Source organism: Myodes glareolus, chromosome 11 (genome assembly GCF_982192425.1).
Source record: "Myodes glareolus chromosome 11, mMyoGla1.1, whole genome shotgun sequence".
Classification (NCBI taxonomy): Eukaryota; Metazoa; Chordata; class Mammalia; order Rodentia; family Cricetidae; genus Myodes; species Myodes glareolus.
This window is the reverse complement of record NC_142036.1, coordinates 35,826,104-35,838,818: the sequence shown is the minus strand read 5'-3', so window position 1 is coordinate 35,838,818 and position 12,715 is coordinate 35,826,104. Positions and strand designations below refer to the sequence as shown.

At 41.6% G+C, this 12,715-nt stretch overlaps 1 protein-coding gene across 7 annotated transcripts in view; it reads right to left on the bottom strand.

The window, feature by feature from the left end:
• Positions 1 to 12,715, bottom strand: part of Cep128 (centrosomal protein 128) — a 354,331-nt gene that overhangs the window by 51,167 nt on the left and 290,449 nt on the right. For 6 of the 7 annotated variants that reach the window (XM_085697793.2, XM_085697795.2, XM_085697792.2 and 3 more), the window contains one exon: positions 319 to 342. The exons of the other annotated variant lie outside the window; for it this stretch is intronic. In XM_085697793.2, coding sequence (XP_085553919.2) covers positions 319 to 342 — 24 coding nt within the window. The remainder of the gene's footprint in view (positions 1 to 318; positions 343 to 12,715) is intronic. 7 annotated transcript variants of the gene reach the window in all.

Here is a 12,715-nt window from a genome sequence, read left to right as displayed (position 1 = left end):
CCAGTGATGGCGGAATGCAGAAAGGGCAGACAATGCATGGATCATATTCACACCGACCCTGTTTTCCAGAGTAGTTCCTCTTGGCTTGCCTCTGCCGAGACAGCTGCAGTCCTCTCCACAATTCATACTTCCCTTTTGAGAGGTTTCACCAAGAAGTCTACGGCCACATACCTTTTAGACACAGTTTAGTGCCTTCCCCACTCTCAATCTTAGCGGTAGTTCTAGAAATGCTTTCTGGAACTGCTTCCTTTGGTGGGCTCTGAAATCCACATCAGAGAGCAGTAATTCTGATACAAGAAGGAAAATGCCCCCACTTACCATTTCTAAAGCATTTACACGGCCCTGCAAATGAAGCATAAGACAGGTTATTAAAGCAAAGTGGTAAGCCGACTTTGTTTGCAGGTTTTTCTATCTACCTGCTATTAGCAAAATATTATTTTAAAAATATAAAAATTAAAACTCCATTATCAAATGAGCTCAGCAACAGAAAAGCAGGCAGAAAAGAACTCCAATGCCTTTTCTTATTGTACCTACCGATGGATGGGACCTCAGGGCTTAACTTAATAGAAAATGCGACGAATTCAGATCCAGTTACTGAGAAGAATAGCTCGTATCTCCACTGTACTGCTAAAATTATCCCCTTAAGGATATGTAAGTGTGAGATAAATGTAAACACACGAATCACAGCTGGGTGGTAGCAGTGGCATGCAGAAGGCACAACACACACTAGACTCATTAGGCAAACACTGAAGTGTGTGATCTAGAAAAATTTAGATTTAACTTAAACAGTTAAAGATCATGGACAAATATTGAATGATAAAGATTTCTATGCAGCCGAGGGCCCTGCTATACAGTTCATTCTACAGAGTAACTACAGAGTCTAGTTTACAGAAATGCTGGTTTTAAAGGAGTCTGGGACAACACTATTTAACAAGCCAAATGATTGAGGAAAAAAAGTTTTGAACTCAATAACTATACTCACAACTATCTAGAGGTTAAATGGGGAAACTGGACATATTCACCAAGTTTAAAAACTGGATTTGAGAGGAAGCTAAGCCAGAAGGTCAAGATGGAATGTCAGATTTTCTAGGGGGACAAGGCCACGTGTTGCTCTTCTAACATTTTGGGCAACTAGAGAAAATCTATGGAATTAGGAATCTTTTTCTTTAATTAGATTCACTTACATTGTTTCAGCTCACCAGAAACTGAGGGCTTTTCTCAGAGGAATTCTATGAGTTGTCTCCCAGTCTCCACACTGAGAAACTGAGTTCAACAGCCTGTAAGCATTTGGTTATGCAGGCACAACTTAGCATATCAACACCATACACTATGGAACACAACCCAAAGCTGGCTGCTAAGCAACATAATTCGTTTAATTACCTTTTATTGGTATACTTGGTAGGACTTCCCCTTACCACCATTATTTTCATAAATCAATATTCCATGGTGACTTATGAAATGTCACGTTTGAATGTGATCTCAAATGCATATGGCACCCGAAAGAGCCTCTACTCTGCTGCTACTGTAGGCTTCCTAGTCATAGAAAACCTGGAGCATCACCTTTCAGCAATGTGTCACTGTCCTGTGCAGACTGAGCAGACAGCAGCCATGGTCACCTTATATAAGCCACTGCATAGGGAATTCGAATATCTACAACCCTTACATGAACTTGAAGATTCCCCATACCATGCTCTGTGCCTGATAATGTTTAAGGTTACTATATTGTAACAAAACACATATAACTGACTTGAAATAAGAAAATTCATATAATGTGAAAACAGAAGAATATCAAAACAGAAGAGCTTAATCTCCATCTGCTTTAATTTTTATCACACTTATGGCAAAGGTATCATTCTGATTTATGCTATGCCTGAATTCTATCCATCTGCTTTCACCCTTATCACACTTATGGCAAAGATAAACTGATTTATGCTATATGTCTGAATTATCTCTAAATATTTGTATAACTTGTAAACATGAGCCTACTCTATAGAACTATGGACAAAAAACACAGTCAAATTACACCATCTGTTTAAAACATAAAGCCAAAGAGCACTACATCTTCTGTGTCTTACTAATGCCTACCTGCCTACAGCCTGCTTTCTTCCTTAGTGGTAATGGAATCAGGATGCCATAGAAAATGAAAAATAAATAAAAAGAGCCAGGAAAAGCCTGTGAGGTGGTTTATGGGTAGTGCTTGCCAATAAGCCTGATCCAAAGTTTGATCTGGGAAACACAGGGTAGAATGAGACAGTCAATCCTTAGGTGTTATCCTGAGACATTTACAGGAGTGACTCCACACACAAACACAAAAAAATGAAAGTGGATTTGTTAAATGAGGACATTAAAGAAATAGGAGGTTCTTATTAACCTAAATTTTATTAATTCAAGTTGTCAAACAACACAACAGCAGCTAATACTAGCAGATAATAAGGTCATTGTTTCCACCAGTGCATGGTCTAAACCACATAGGTTTAAAGTCTCAATTGTAGGAGATAAAAAAGACAATTATCTTTTTCAATTAAGGTGACTTAAAAACTTACGAATGTAGAAAACCATAGCTGACCACAAATGTAATCAATTTCTCTATTAAGACCTTCACTGATGAGTTGGTGTTCTTTCTTTTTCTGTTTGAACTGCCAAATTTTGATTCCATAAATTTTATCTTCAGGCTCCACATAGGATCAACACCCTTTAAAGTCCTTATTTTCAAGTCTAAACGTTGAAAAGCATAGTAACATTAAAGGTGTAGTTAAAGGTTGAAGACTGGGAGAGGGAAGGCAACCTCCACAGTAATGAAGATACTGTCATGGTAACCAAATTATTTTAGGTGATGGATTAGAATGAATAACTTTATCTTTACAGTCATAGATTTGAGCGTTAGCTGAAAATAAATCTTCTAGAGAAAATGGACATTATATATAACAGACTTATACACATAATTTTTTATGCTTTTAAGACAATGGCAGAATCTCCAAAGTTCTCTAAGAACTTCCAGTTCTTACTTCAGATAGAAACATAAAATAAGACGTGGGAGTAGCATACAAATAAACTACTCTATTAAACAAATCTACTTCTCTTTAAGGAAATGTTTCTGAATAACTAACACCAGGAATAAGAACAAAATTAAGACTAACGCAGAAGCAAAAATATGAATTTCTGAGGGAAATACAAGATTAAACAACAATATCAAAATAGAAATAAAAGGGAAAAGTTCCTTCAAATATTTTGAAGAAACAAAGTTTAGGGATGATAAAGACTCCAATGTTATCACTGGGATTTTTTTGTGGTTAGATAATTCATTTCTACCACTCTTTAATTATAAAGTAAAGTTTCAGAAACATCTACAGTGGAAAACAAATAATGATTTTAATATATACAGGATTCCCACGGAGCTGGACAGTCACTGGCTTAAATGTACAGAGCTAACAGTTATTCTCACACACAGTCATTAGAAACTATCTAGTGACAATAATGCAGCTAGACACTGTGTTCTAATTTATTCTGGGTTTGACAAGCCATGCAGGCAGAGATATAGTTGGGAGGAAGCTTACAGTATGTATACTGTTAAAATGTATTTTAACTTTTTAAGATGAGGTGAATGCTCTGCTGTGAACCATAAATATTCATTTACTGATGGTTGCAATGGAGTGTGCATTAGGATTCAGGAATGTACCGAGGCAAATTCATTAACATCACTGCAGATGGGAAAGGACTGTCGGCCAGGTTGGAAATGAGCGTGAAATGGATCACTAGTATCTGAATGGCAGATCACTAACAGTTCACTTGAATCAGCTGAACCAATCAATTAGACACATTAAATTAGCTATCACATTTAACAGATGAATTAGAAGCTTACAGATTAAAATAACAAGAATTATTTTGCTGTAGAAAAGGAGAGTTGAAGAATTCTCATGCCCTCATCACAATCACACAGCACTTTCAGAGAAGGCCTGTAGAGGTACCATGAACACAGGAGAAAAACAGCACTGGCATACAAACATAAGGTGAATCTTCTTTTTACAGGTCAAAGCTTTTCAAGTAAAAGAATTTTGTAATCTTCTTTAGAAAGAAGGATTATGATGGCTAACAGTTTTCAAAACGATAATCCAACAGTAAGGACACATTCCCACTAAAATCACATAGCCTGTTCCAGAAGGGTAACTACTCAGTTTCACCCCAAAGACCACTCCTCTTGTCAGCACCAAGGCTTCTGTGAGTATATATATATACACACATGTGTGCCGGTGTGTGCACATGTGGAGAAAATATGTAGATATGTGCCTGTGTGTGCACATGTGGAGAGAATATGTAGACGTGTGCCTGTGTGTGTGTGCACATGTGGAGAGAATATGTAGACGTGTGCCTGTGTGTGTGTGCACATGTGGAGAGAATATGTAGATGTGTCCCTGTGTGTGCACATGTGGAGAGAATATGTAGATGTGTGCCTGTGTGTGCACATGTAGAGAGCAGGAGTCAATGTTGGGCATTTTCCTTAATCACTTTACACCTTAGTTTTTAAGATAGGATATTCTGAATGTGGAACTCATCACTTGGCTACATTAACGAGCCAGCAAGCCTGAAAGATCCTCCTCTCTCCAGCTCACCATCTCTTTGGTTACTCTCATATACTCAAATGTTCAATTTTGTAAGTGGGAATGGAAATCAGGTCCCCAAGCTTGCACAGAGGGCACATTGCCAAGTGAGCCATCTCACCCAGGCCCAATGTCAATTCTATCTAGTGGGCAAACATACTGTACATGCTACACCTTTAACAGAGGATATACGAATGGAACAAAATGCAAGAGGTATATACATTTTATCTTTCTAGGCATTTCCTCATAGCAAATAGTTGCATTTAGTAGTTAGTCATAGTTTAATAACTAAAAAAAGTAGAAAGAACTTCAAACACATTCTTTCCCAAATGTCAAGATAGTACAAAGTAAGAACAAAGCTTTTATTGACTATCACTAACACGATAAGCATCTCCTAGAGGGATTTAAAATAAACTGAAATAAAATGAAGGTTAAAAAAAAAACACAATTTCGGGCTCCACCCTGCTAGCTTCCCGCCAGCCATCCCAGCTTCCATCCAGAGGGCCTTCCGAGTGGTGAGTTGATTCGGGCCACGGCAGGGGCCCGGCGAGGGGGAGCTAGGACTTTCCCCGACCCCATAGACTCCCAGGTCAGCCTGCCCTGCTGGCTCCACCCTGCTAGCTTCCCGCCAGCCATCCCAGCTTCCATCCAGAGGGCCTTCGGAGTGGTGAGTTGATTCGGGCCACGGCAGGGGCCCCGGCGAGGGGGAGCTAGGACTTTCCCCGACCCCATAGACACCCAGGTCAGCCTGCTCTACCTGCTCCACCCTGCTAGCTTCCCGCCAGCCATCCCAGCTTCCATCCAGAGGGCCTTCCGAGTGGTGAGTTGATTCGGGCCCGCGGCAGGGGCCCAGCAAGGAGGAACTAGGACTTTCCCCGACCCCATAGACTCCCAGGTTAGCCTGCCCTGCTGGCTCCACCCTGCTAGCTTCCCGCCAGCCATCCCAGCTTCCATCCAGAGGGCCTTCCGAGTGGTGAGTTGATTCGGGCCACGGCAGGGGCCCGGCGAGGGGGAGCTAGGACTTTCCCCGACCCCATAGACTCCCAGGTCAGCCTGCCCTGCTGGCTCTACCCTGCTAGCTTCCCGCCAGCCATCCCAGCTTCCATCCAGAGGGCCTTCCGAGTGGTGAGTTGATTCGGGCCACGGCAGGGGCCCCGGCGAGGGGGAGCTAGGACTTTCCCCGACCCCATAGACACCCAGGTCAGCCTGCCCTGCTGGCTCCACCCTGCTAGCTTCCTGCCAGCCATCCCAGCTTCCATCCAGAGGGCCTTCCCGAGTGGTGAGTTGATTCGGGCCACGGCAGGGGCCCCGGCGAGGGGAAGCTAGGACTTTCCCCGACCCCATAGACTCCCAGGTCAGCCTGCCCTGCTGGCTCCACCCTGCTAGCTTCCCGCCAGCCATCCCAGCTTCCATCCAGAGGGCCTTCCGAGTGGTGAGTTGATTCGGGCCACGGCAGGGGCCCGGCGAGGGGGAGCTAGGACTTTCCCCGACCCCATAGACCCCCAGGTCAGCCTGCTCTACCTGCTCCACCCTGCTAGCTTCCCGACAGCCATCCCAGCTTCCATCCAGAGGGCCTTCGGAGTGGTGAGTTGATTCGGGCCCGCGGCAGGGGCCCAGCGAGGGGGAGCTAGGACTTTCCCCGACCCCATAGACTCCCAGGTCAGCCTGCAGTGCTGTGTCCACACTGCTAGGCTCTCCCGCCTGCCATCCCAGCTTCCATCCAGGTACAAATTTCTATATTTCTCCCCTCCCACTGAGGCCATAAAATTTCCCCAGTTCAGCTGCCTTGCACACTGGGCCTGCTCTGTAGGGGCATCCCGGAAAGAGGGAGTGCCTGTGCTTCAATACCCTGCCTGGGGAAAGGTAGGCATTCTGTCAGTGAACTCCCTGCCCAACAAGGGAACCTGACCCGATACCAGAAGTTCCAATAGAGAGCATTGGATCGAAGAGATGGGCAGACGCCAAGGCAAGACCTCCTCCAACAATCTGAAAAACAACATGAAAATATCAGATCCCAACGACCCTACAACAGAAGGATTTGAGCACTCTAACCCAGATGAAGTGGAAAAAAGTGCCATTATGAAAGCGATAGAGTCCCTTAAACAGGATATGAATAACTCCCTTAAGGAACTGGTCGAGAAGTATAACAAAAAGTTTGAGGAAATGAGTATAGAAATGGATGAGAAATATAACAAAAAGTTTGAAGAAATAAGTAAATCCGTGAGTGATACCCTGAGAAACCAAGAAAAAACAATCAAACAAGTAAAGGAAACAGTCCAAGAATTGAAAACTGAAATGGAGGCAATGAAGAAAACACAAAACGAGAACCGGCTGGATATGGAAAACCTAGGTAAACGAACGGAGACTACAGAATCAAGCATAACCAATAGAATACAAGAGATAGAAGAACGAATCTCAGATTCTGAAGATACCATAGAGAAAATAAATGCTCTGGTCAGAGAAAACGGCAAATCCAACAAATTCTCTTCACAAAACATTCAGGAAATCTGGGACACAATAAAAAAACCAAATCTAAGAATAATAGGGATTGAAGAAGGAGAAGAACTGCAGATCAAAGGCCCAGAAAATATATTCAACAAAATTATAGAAGAAAACTTTCCCAACCTAAAGAACGATATTCCTATGAAGGTTCAAGAAGCACACAGAACACCGAATAGATTGGATCAGAAAAAAACATCCCCGCGTCATATAATAATCAAAACACAAAACATAAATATTAAAGAAAAAATTTTAAGAGCTGCAAAGGAAAAAGGTCAAGTAACTTATAAAGGTAAACCTATCAGGCTTACACCGGATTTCTCTATGGAAACCATGAAAGCCAGAAGATCCTGGATAGAGGTACTGCAGAAACTAAGAGACCATGGATGCAAACCCAGACTAATATACCCTGCCAAGCTACTGTTCACTATCAACGGAGAAAACAAAATATTCCAGGATAAAAACAAATTTAAACAATACGTAGCTACTAATCCAGCCTTACAGAGAATATTAGAAGGAAAATCACTACCGAAGGAATCCAACATTCCCAACACGGCCTACAATAACTCGAACATCTAGCGACCATTCACAAACACAAATTAAAGAAGAAAAACACATATACTCTACTACCTAACAAAAAAAAAATGACCGGAGTCAACAACCACTGGTCATTAATATCACTTAATATCAATGGACTCAATTCACCTATAAAGAGGCACAGACTTAGAGATTGGATACGAAAACAGGATCCAACATTCTGCTGTTTACAAGAAACACACCTCAACCACAAAGACAGACACCTACTCAGAGTAAAGGGTTGGGAAAAGGTTTTCCAAGCAAATGGACCTAAGAAACAAGCGGGCGTGGCCATTCTAATATCTAACAAAATCGACTTCAAACTAAAATCAATCAGAAGAAATGGAGATGGACATTTCATACTCATAACTGGAACAATTCATCAGGAGGAAGTCTCAATCCTGAATATCTATGCTCCTAATATAAAGGCACCCACATATGTAAAAGAAACTCTTCTAGAACTCAAGGCGGTCATCAAACCACACACACTAATAGTAGGAGACTTCAACACTCCTCTCTCACCAATGGACAGGTCAATCAGACAGAAACCAAACAGAGAATTGAGAGACCTATTGGAGGTATTGAATCAAATGGACTTAACAGACATCTATAGAACACTCCACCCAAATAGGAAAGAATATACCTTTTTCTCTGCAGCTCATGGAACCTTCTCGAAAATTGACCACATACTTGGTAACAAAGTAAACTTCCACAGATACAAAAAAATATTAGTAATTACCTGTGTCTTGTCAGATCACCATGGACTAAAATTAGAATTCAACAACAATGCTCCCCCCAGGAAGCCAACAAACTCATGGAAACTGAACAGTCAACTACTAAATCACCCCTGGGTCAAGGAAGAAATAAAGAAAGAAATTAAACTCTTCCTTGAATTTAATGAAAACAAAGACACAACATACTCAAACCTATGGGACACTATGAAAGCAGTGCTAAGAGGAAAGTTCATAGCACTAAGTGCCCAATTAAAGAAAGCGGAGAAAGCACACATTGGAGAATTAACAGCACAATTGAAAGATCTAGAAAAAAAAGAAGCTGATTCACCCAGGAGGTCTAGAAGACTGGAAATAATCAAACTGAGGGCTGAAATCAACAAAATAGAAACAGAGAAAACAATCCAAAGAATCAATGAATCAAAAAGCTGGTTCTTGGAGAAAATCAACAAGATTGACAAACCCCTAGCCAAGTTAATCAAACGGCAGAGAGAGAACATGCAAATTAATAAGATCAGAAATGAAAAGGGGGACATAACCACAGACACAGAGGAAATTCAGAGAATCATTAGATCTTACTATGAAAGTTTATATGCCACAAAGTTGGAAAATGTAAAAGAAATGGACATTTTTTTAGATAAGTACCATATACCAAAGTTGAACCAAGAACAGGTGAACAATCTAAATAGACCTGTTAGTCGCGAAGAATTAGAAGCTGTTATCAAAAATCTCCCTACCAAAAAAAGCCCAGGACCAGATGGTTTCAATGCAGAATTCTACCAGAACTTCCAGGAAGAGCTAATACCTATACTCCTTAACGTATTCCACAATATAGAAACAGAAGAGTCATTGCCTAACTCCTTTTATGAAGCTACAGTTACCCTAATACCAAAACCACACAAAGACACAACCAAGAAAGAGAATTACAGGCCAGTCTCACTCATGAACATCGACGCGAAAATTCTCAATAAAATACTGGCAAACCGAATCCAAGAGCACATTAGAAAAATTATCCATTATGATCAAGTCGGCTTCATTCCAGAGATGCAGGGCTGGTTCAACATACGCAAATCTATCAATGTAATCCATCATATAAATAAACTGAAAGAAAAAAAACATATGATCATCTCACTAGATGCTGAAAAAGCATTTGACAAAATTCAACACCCATTTATGATAAAGGTGTTGGAGAGACTGTGGATACAAGGATCATACCTAAATATAATAAAAGCAATATACAGCAAGCCGACAGCTAACATCAAACTGAATGGAGAGAAACTCAAAGCCTTTCCACTAAAATCAGGAACGCGACAAGGCTGTCCACTCCTCCATACCTCTTCAATATAGTGCTTGAAGTTCTAGCAATAGCAATAAGACAACATAAGGAGATCAAGGGGATTCGAATTGGAAAGGATGAAGTTAAACTTTCGTTATTTGCTGACGATATGATAGTTTACATAAGTGACCCCAAAAACTCTACCAAAGAACTCCTACAGCTGATAAACACCTTTAGTAACGTGGCAGGATACAAGATCAACTCCAAAAAATCAGTGGCCCTCCTATACACAAAGGATAAAGAAGCAGAGAGGTTAATCAGAGAAGCATCACCTTTCATGATAGCCACAAATAGCATAAAATATCTTGGGGTTACTCTAACCAAGGAAGTGAAAGACCTATTTGACAAAAACTTTAAGTCTTTGAAGAAAGAAATTGAGGAGGATACCAGAAAATGGAAAGACCTCCCCTGCTCTTGGATTGGGAGAATCAACATAGGAAAAATGGCAATTCTACCAAAAGCAATCTATAGATTCAATGCAATCCCCATCAAAATCCCATCAAACTTCTTCACAGACCTTGAGAGAACAATAATCAAGTTTATATGGCAAAACAAAAAACCCAGGATAGCCAAAACAATCTTATATAATAAAAGAACTTCTGGAGGCATTACCATCCCTGACTTCAAACTCTATTATAGAGCTACAGTATTGAAAACAGCTTGGTATTGGCATAAGAACAGAGAAGTCGACCTATGGAATCGAATAGAAGACCCAGATATTAACCCACAAACTTATGAACACCTAATTTTCGACAAGGGAGCTAAAGGTATACAATGGAAGAAGGAAAGCATCTTTAACAAATGGTGCTGGCATAACTGGATGTCAACCTGTAAAAAAATGAAAGTAGATCCATATCTATCACCATGCACAAAAATCAAGTCCAAATGGATTAAAGACATCAACATTAATCCGTCCACTTTGAACCTGATAGAAGAGAAAGTGGGAAGTAGTCTACAAGATTTAGGCACAGGAGGCCTCTTCCTAAGCAGGACCCCAGCAGCACAGACAATAAGAGAAACAATGAATAAATGGGATCTACTGAAACTGGGAAGCTTCTGTAAAGCAAAGGACACTGTCAGTAGGACAAAAAGGCTGCCTTCTGACTGGGAGAAGATCTTCACCAACCCCTCATCAGACAAAGGTCTGATCTCCAAAATATACAAAGAACTCAAGAAACTAGGCACTAAAACTCTAATTAACCCAATTAAAAAATGGGGTACTGAACTTAACAGAGAATTCACAACAGATGAACTTCGAATGGCCAGAAGACACTTAAGGTCATGCTCAACCTCCTTAGCGATCAGGGAAATGCAAATCAAAACCACTTTGAGATACCATCTTACACCTGTCAGAATAGCTAAAGTCAAAAACACCAATGATATCCTATGCTGGAGAGGATGTGGGGTGAGGGGAACACTCATCCATTGTTGGTGGGAATGCAAACTCGTGCAGCCACTGTGGAAATCAGTGTGGCGGTTTCTCAGGAAACTGGGAGTCAACCTCCCTCAGGACCCAGCAATTCCACTCTTGGGAATATACCCTAAAGATTCCCTAACATACTACAAAAGCATTTGTTCTACTATGTTCATAGCAGCACTATTTGTAATAGCCAGAACCTGGAAACAGCCTAGGTGCCCCTCAATAGAAGAATGGTTAAAAAAGGTGTGGAACATATACACATTAGAGTTTTACTCAGCGGTAAAAAACAATGACATCTTGAATTTTGCATGCAAATGGATGGAAATAGAAAACGCTTTACTGAGTGAGGTAAGCCAGACCCAAAAAGAGGAACACGGTATGTATTCACTCATAAGTGGATTCTAACCATAATTAAAGGTCTTTGAGCCTATTATTCGTGATCCTAGAGAAGCTAAATAAGAAGATGAACCTGATGAAGATTATTTAGCTATCCACCAGGAGGTAGGAAATAGACAAGAGTCCCAGGTAACCTCGGGTGCATGGGGGGGAGGGAGGGTCGATGGAAGGGGAGAAGGTTAGAGAGAAGGGAGTAGGGGAAGAAAGGGGAAAGCTTGGTGGCCTGGGATGGGGGGGGAGGGAGGAAGGATGAATATGGGATCAGGGAAGATTATATTTCAACTAAGGGACCCATTTTAGGGTTTACAGGAGACTTGATTATATATGGGATCCCAGGTCCAAGGAGAGATCCCCCAGATTGCTCTCTGGACAGAGGAGTGGGTGCCTGAATCGGCCGTGGCCCATGTCCATACTGATGTATATTTTGCTTATCACCATAGATCCTGCATCTGACGAAGGACGGCGATACAGTCGGTGACCCATATTGCAGCACCGGACTGAGCCCCCCGAGGTCCAAATGAGGAGCAGAAGGAGGAAGAACATGAAAAACAAAATCAGTACTGCGAGGGATGCTATCACCCACTGATACAAGGGAACGGATCTGATGAGAGTTTACCAAGGCCAGTTGGACTGGGACTGAAAGAGGACGTGATCTAACCAGACTCTCCGAATTTGGCCGGATTCTCTGACTGTGGCTGACCCGAAGTCTTTCTGAAAAGCCATTGACTATGACACTGGGACCTGTTTCCTCTACATATAATGGATTTTGGGGATCCAGTCTGTTTGGACACTCACCTTCCTGGACCTGGAGGGAGGGGGAAGGAACTGGAACTTCCCACAGGGCAGGAAACCCTGACTGCCCTGGGGGACGAAGAGGGAGGAGGAGGGGGAGTAGGGGGAGTGGGAGGGTGTTGGGAGGGGGGGTGGAAATGGAAACTTTTATAATTTAATAAAATTTACTAAAAAAAAAAAAACAAAAAAAACACAATTTCAACACAGCGACATCAAAAAACATATACAATATAGCATGAGTTGGTTCTGAATACAAAATTATGATCTAAACATGAAATTGCACACTCCTTTCAGGAGTCAAGAACAGTTACTCTTGACTTTCTTGAGGATGGATGGTATCAGAGAAGTTTGCACTGATGTACCAGCCATC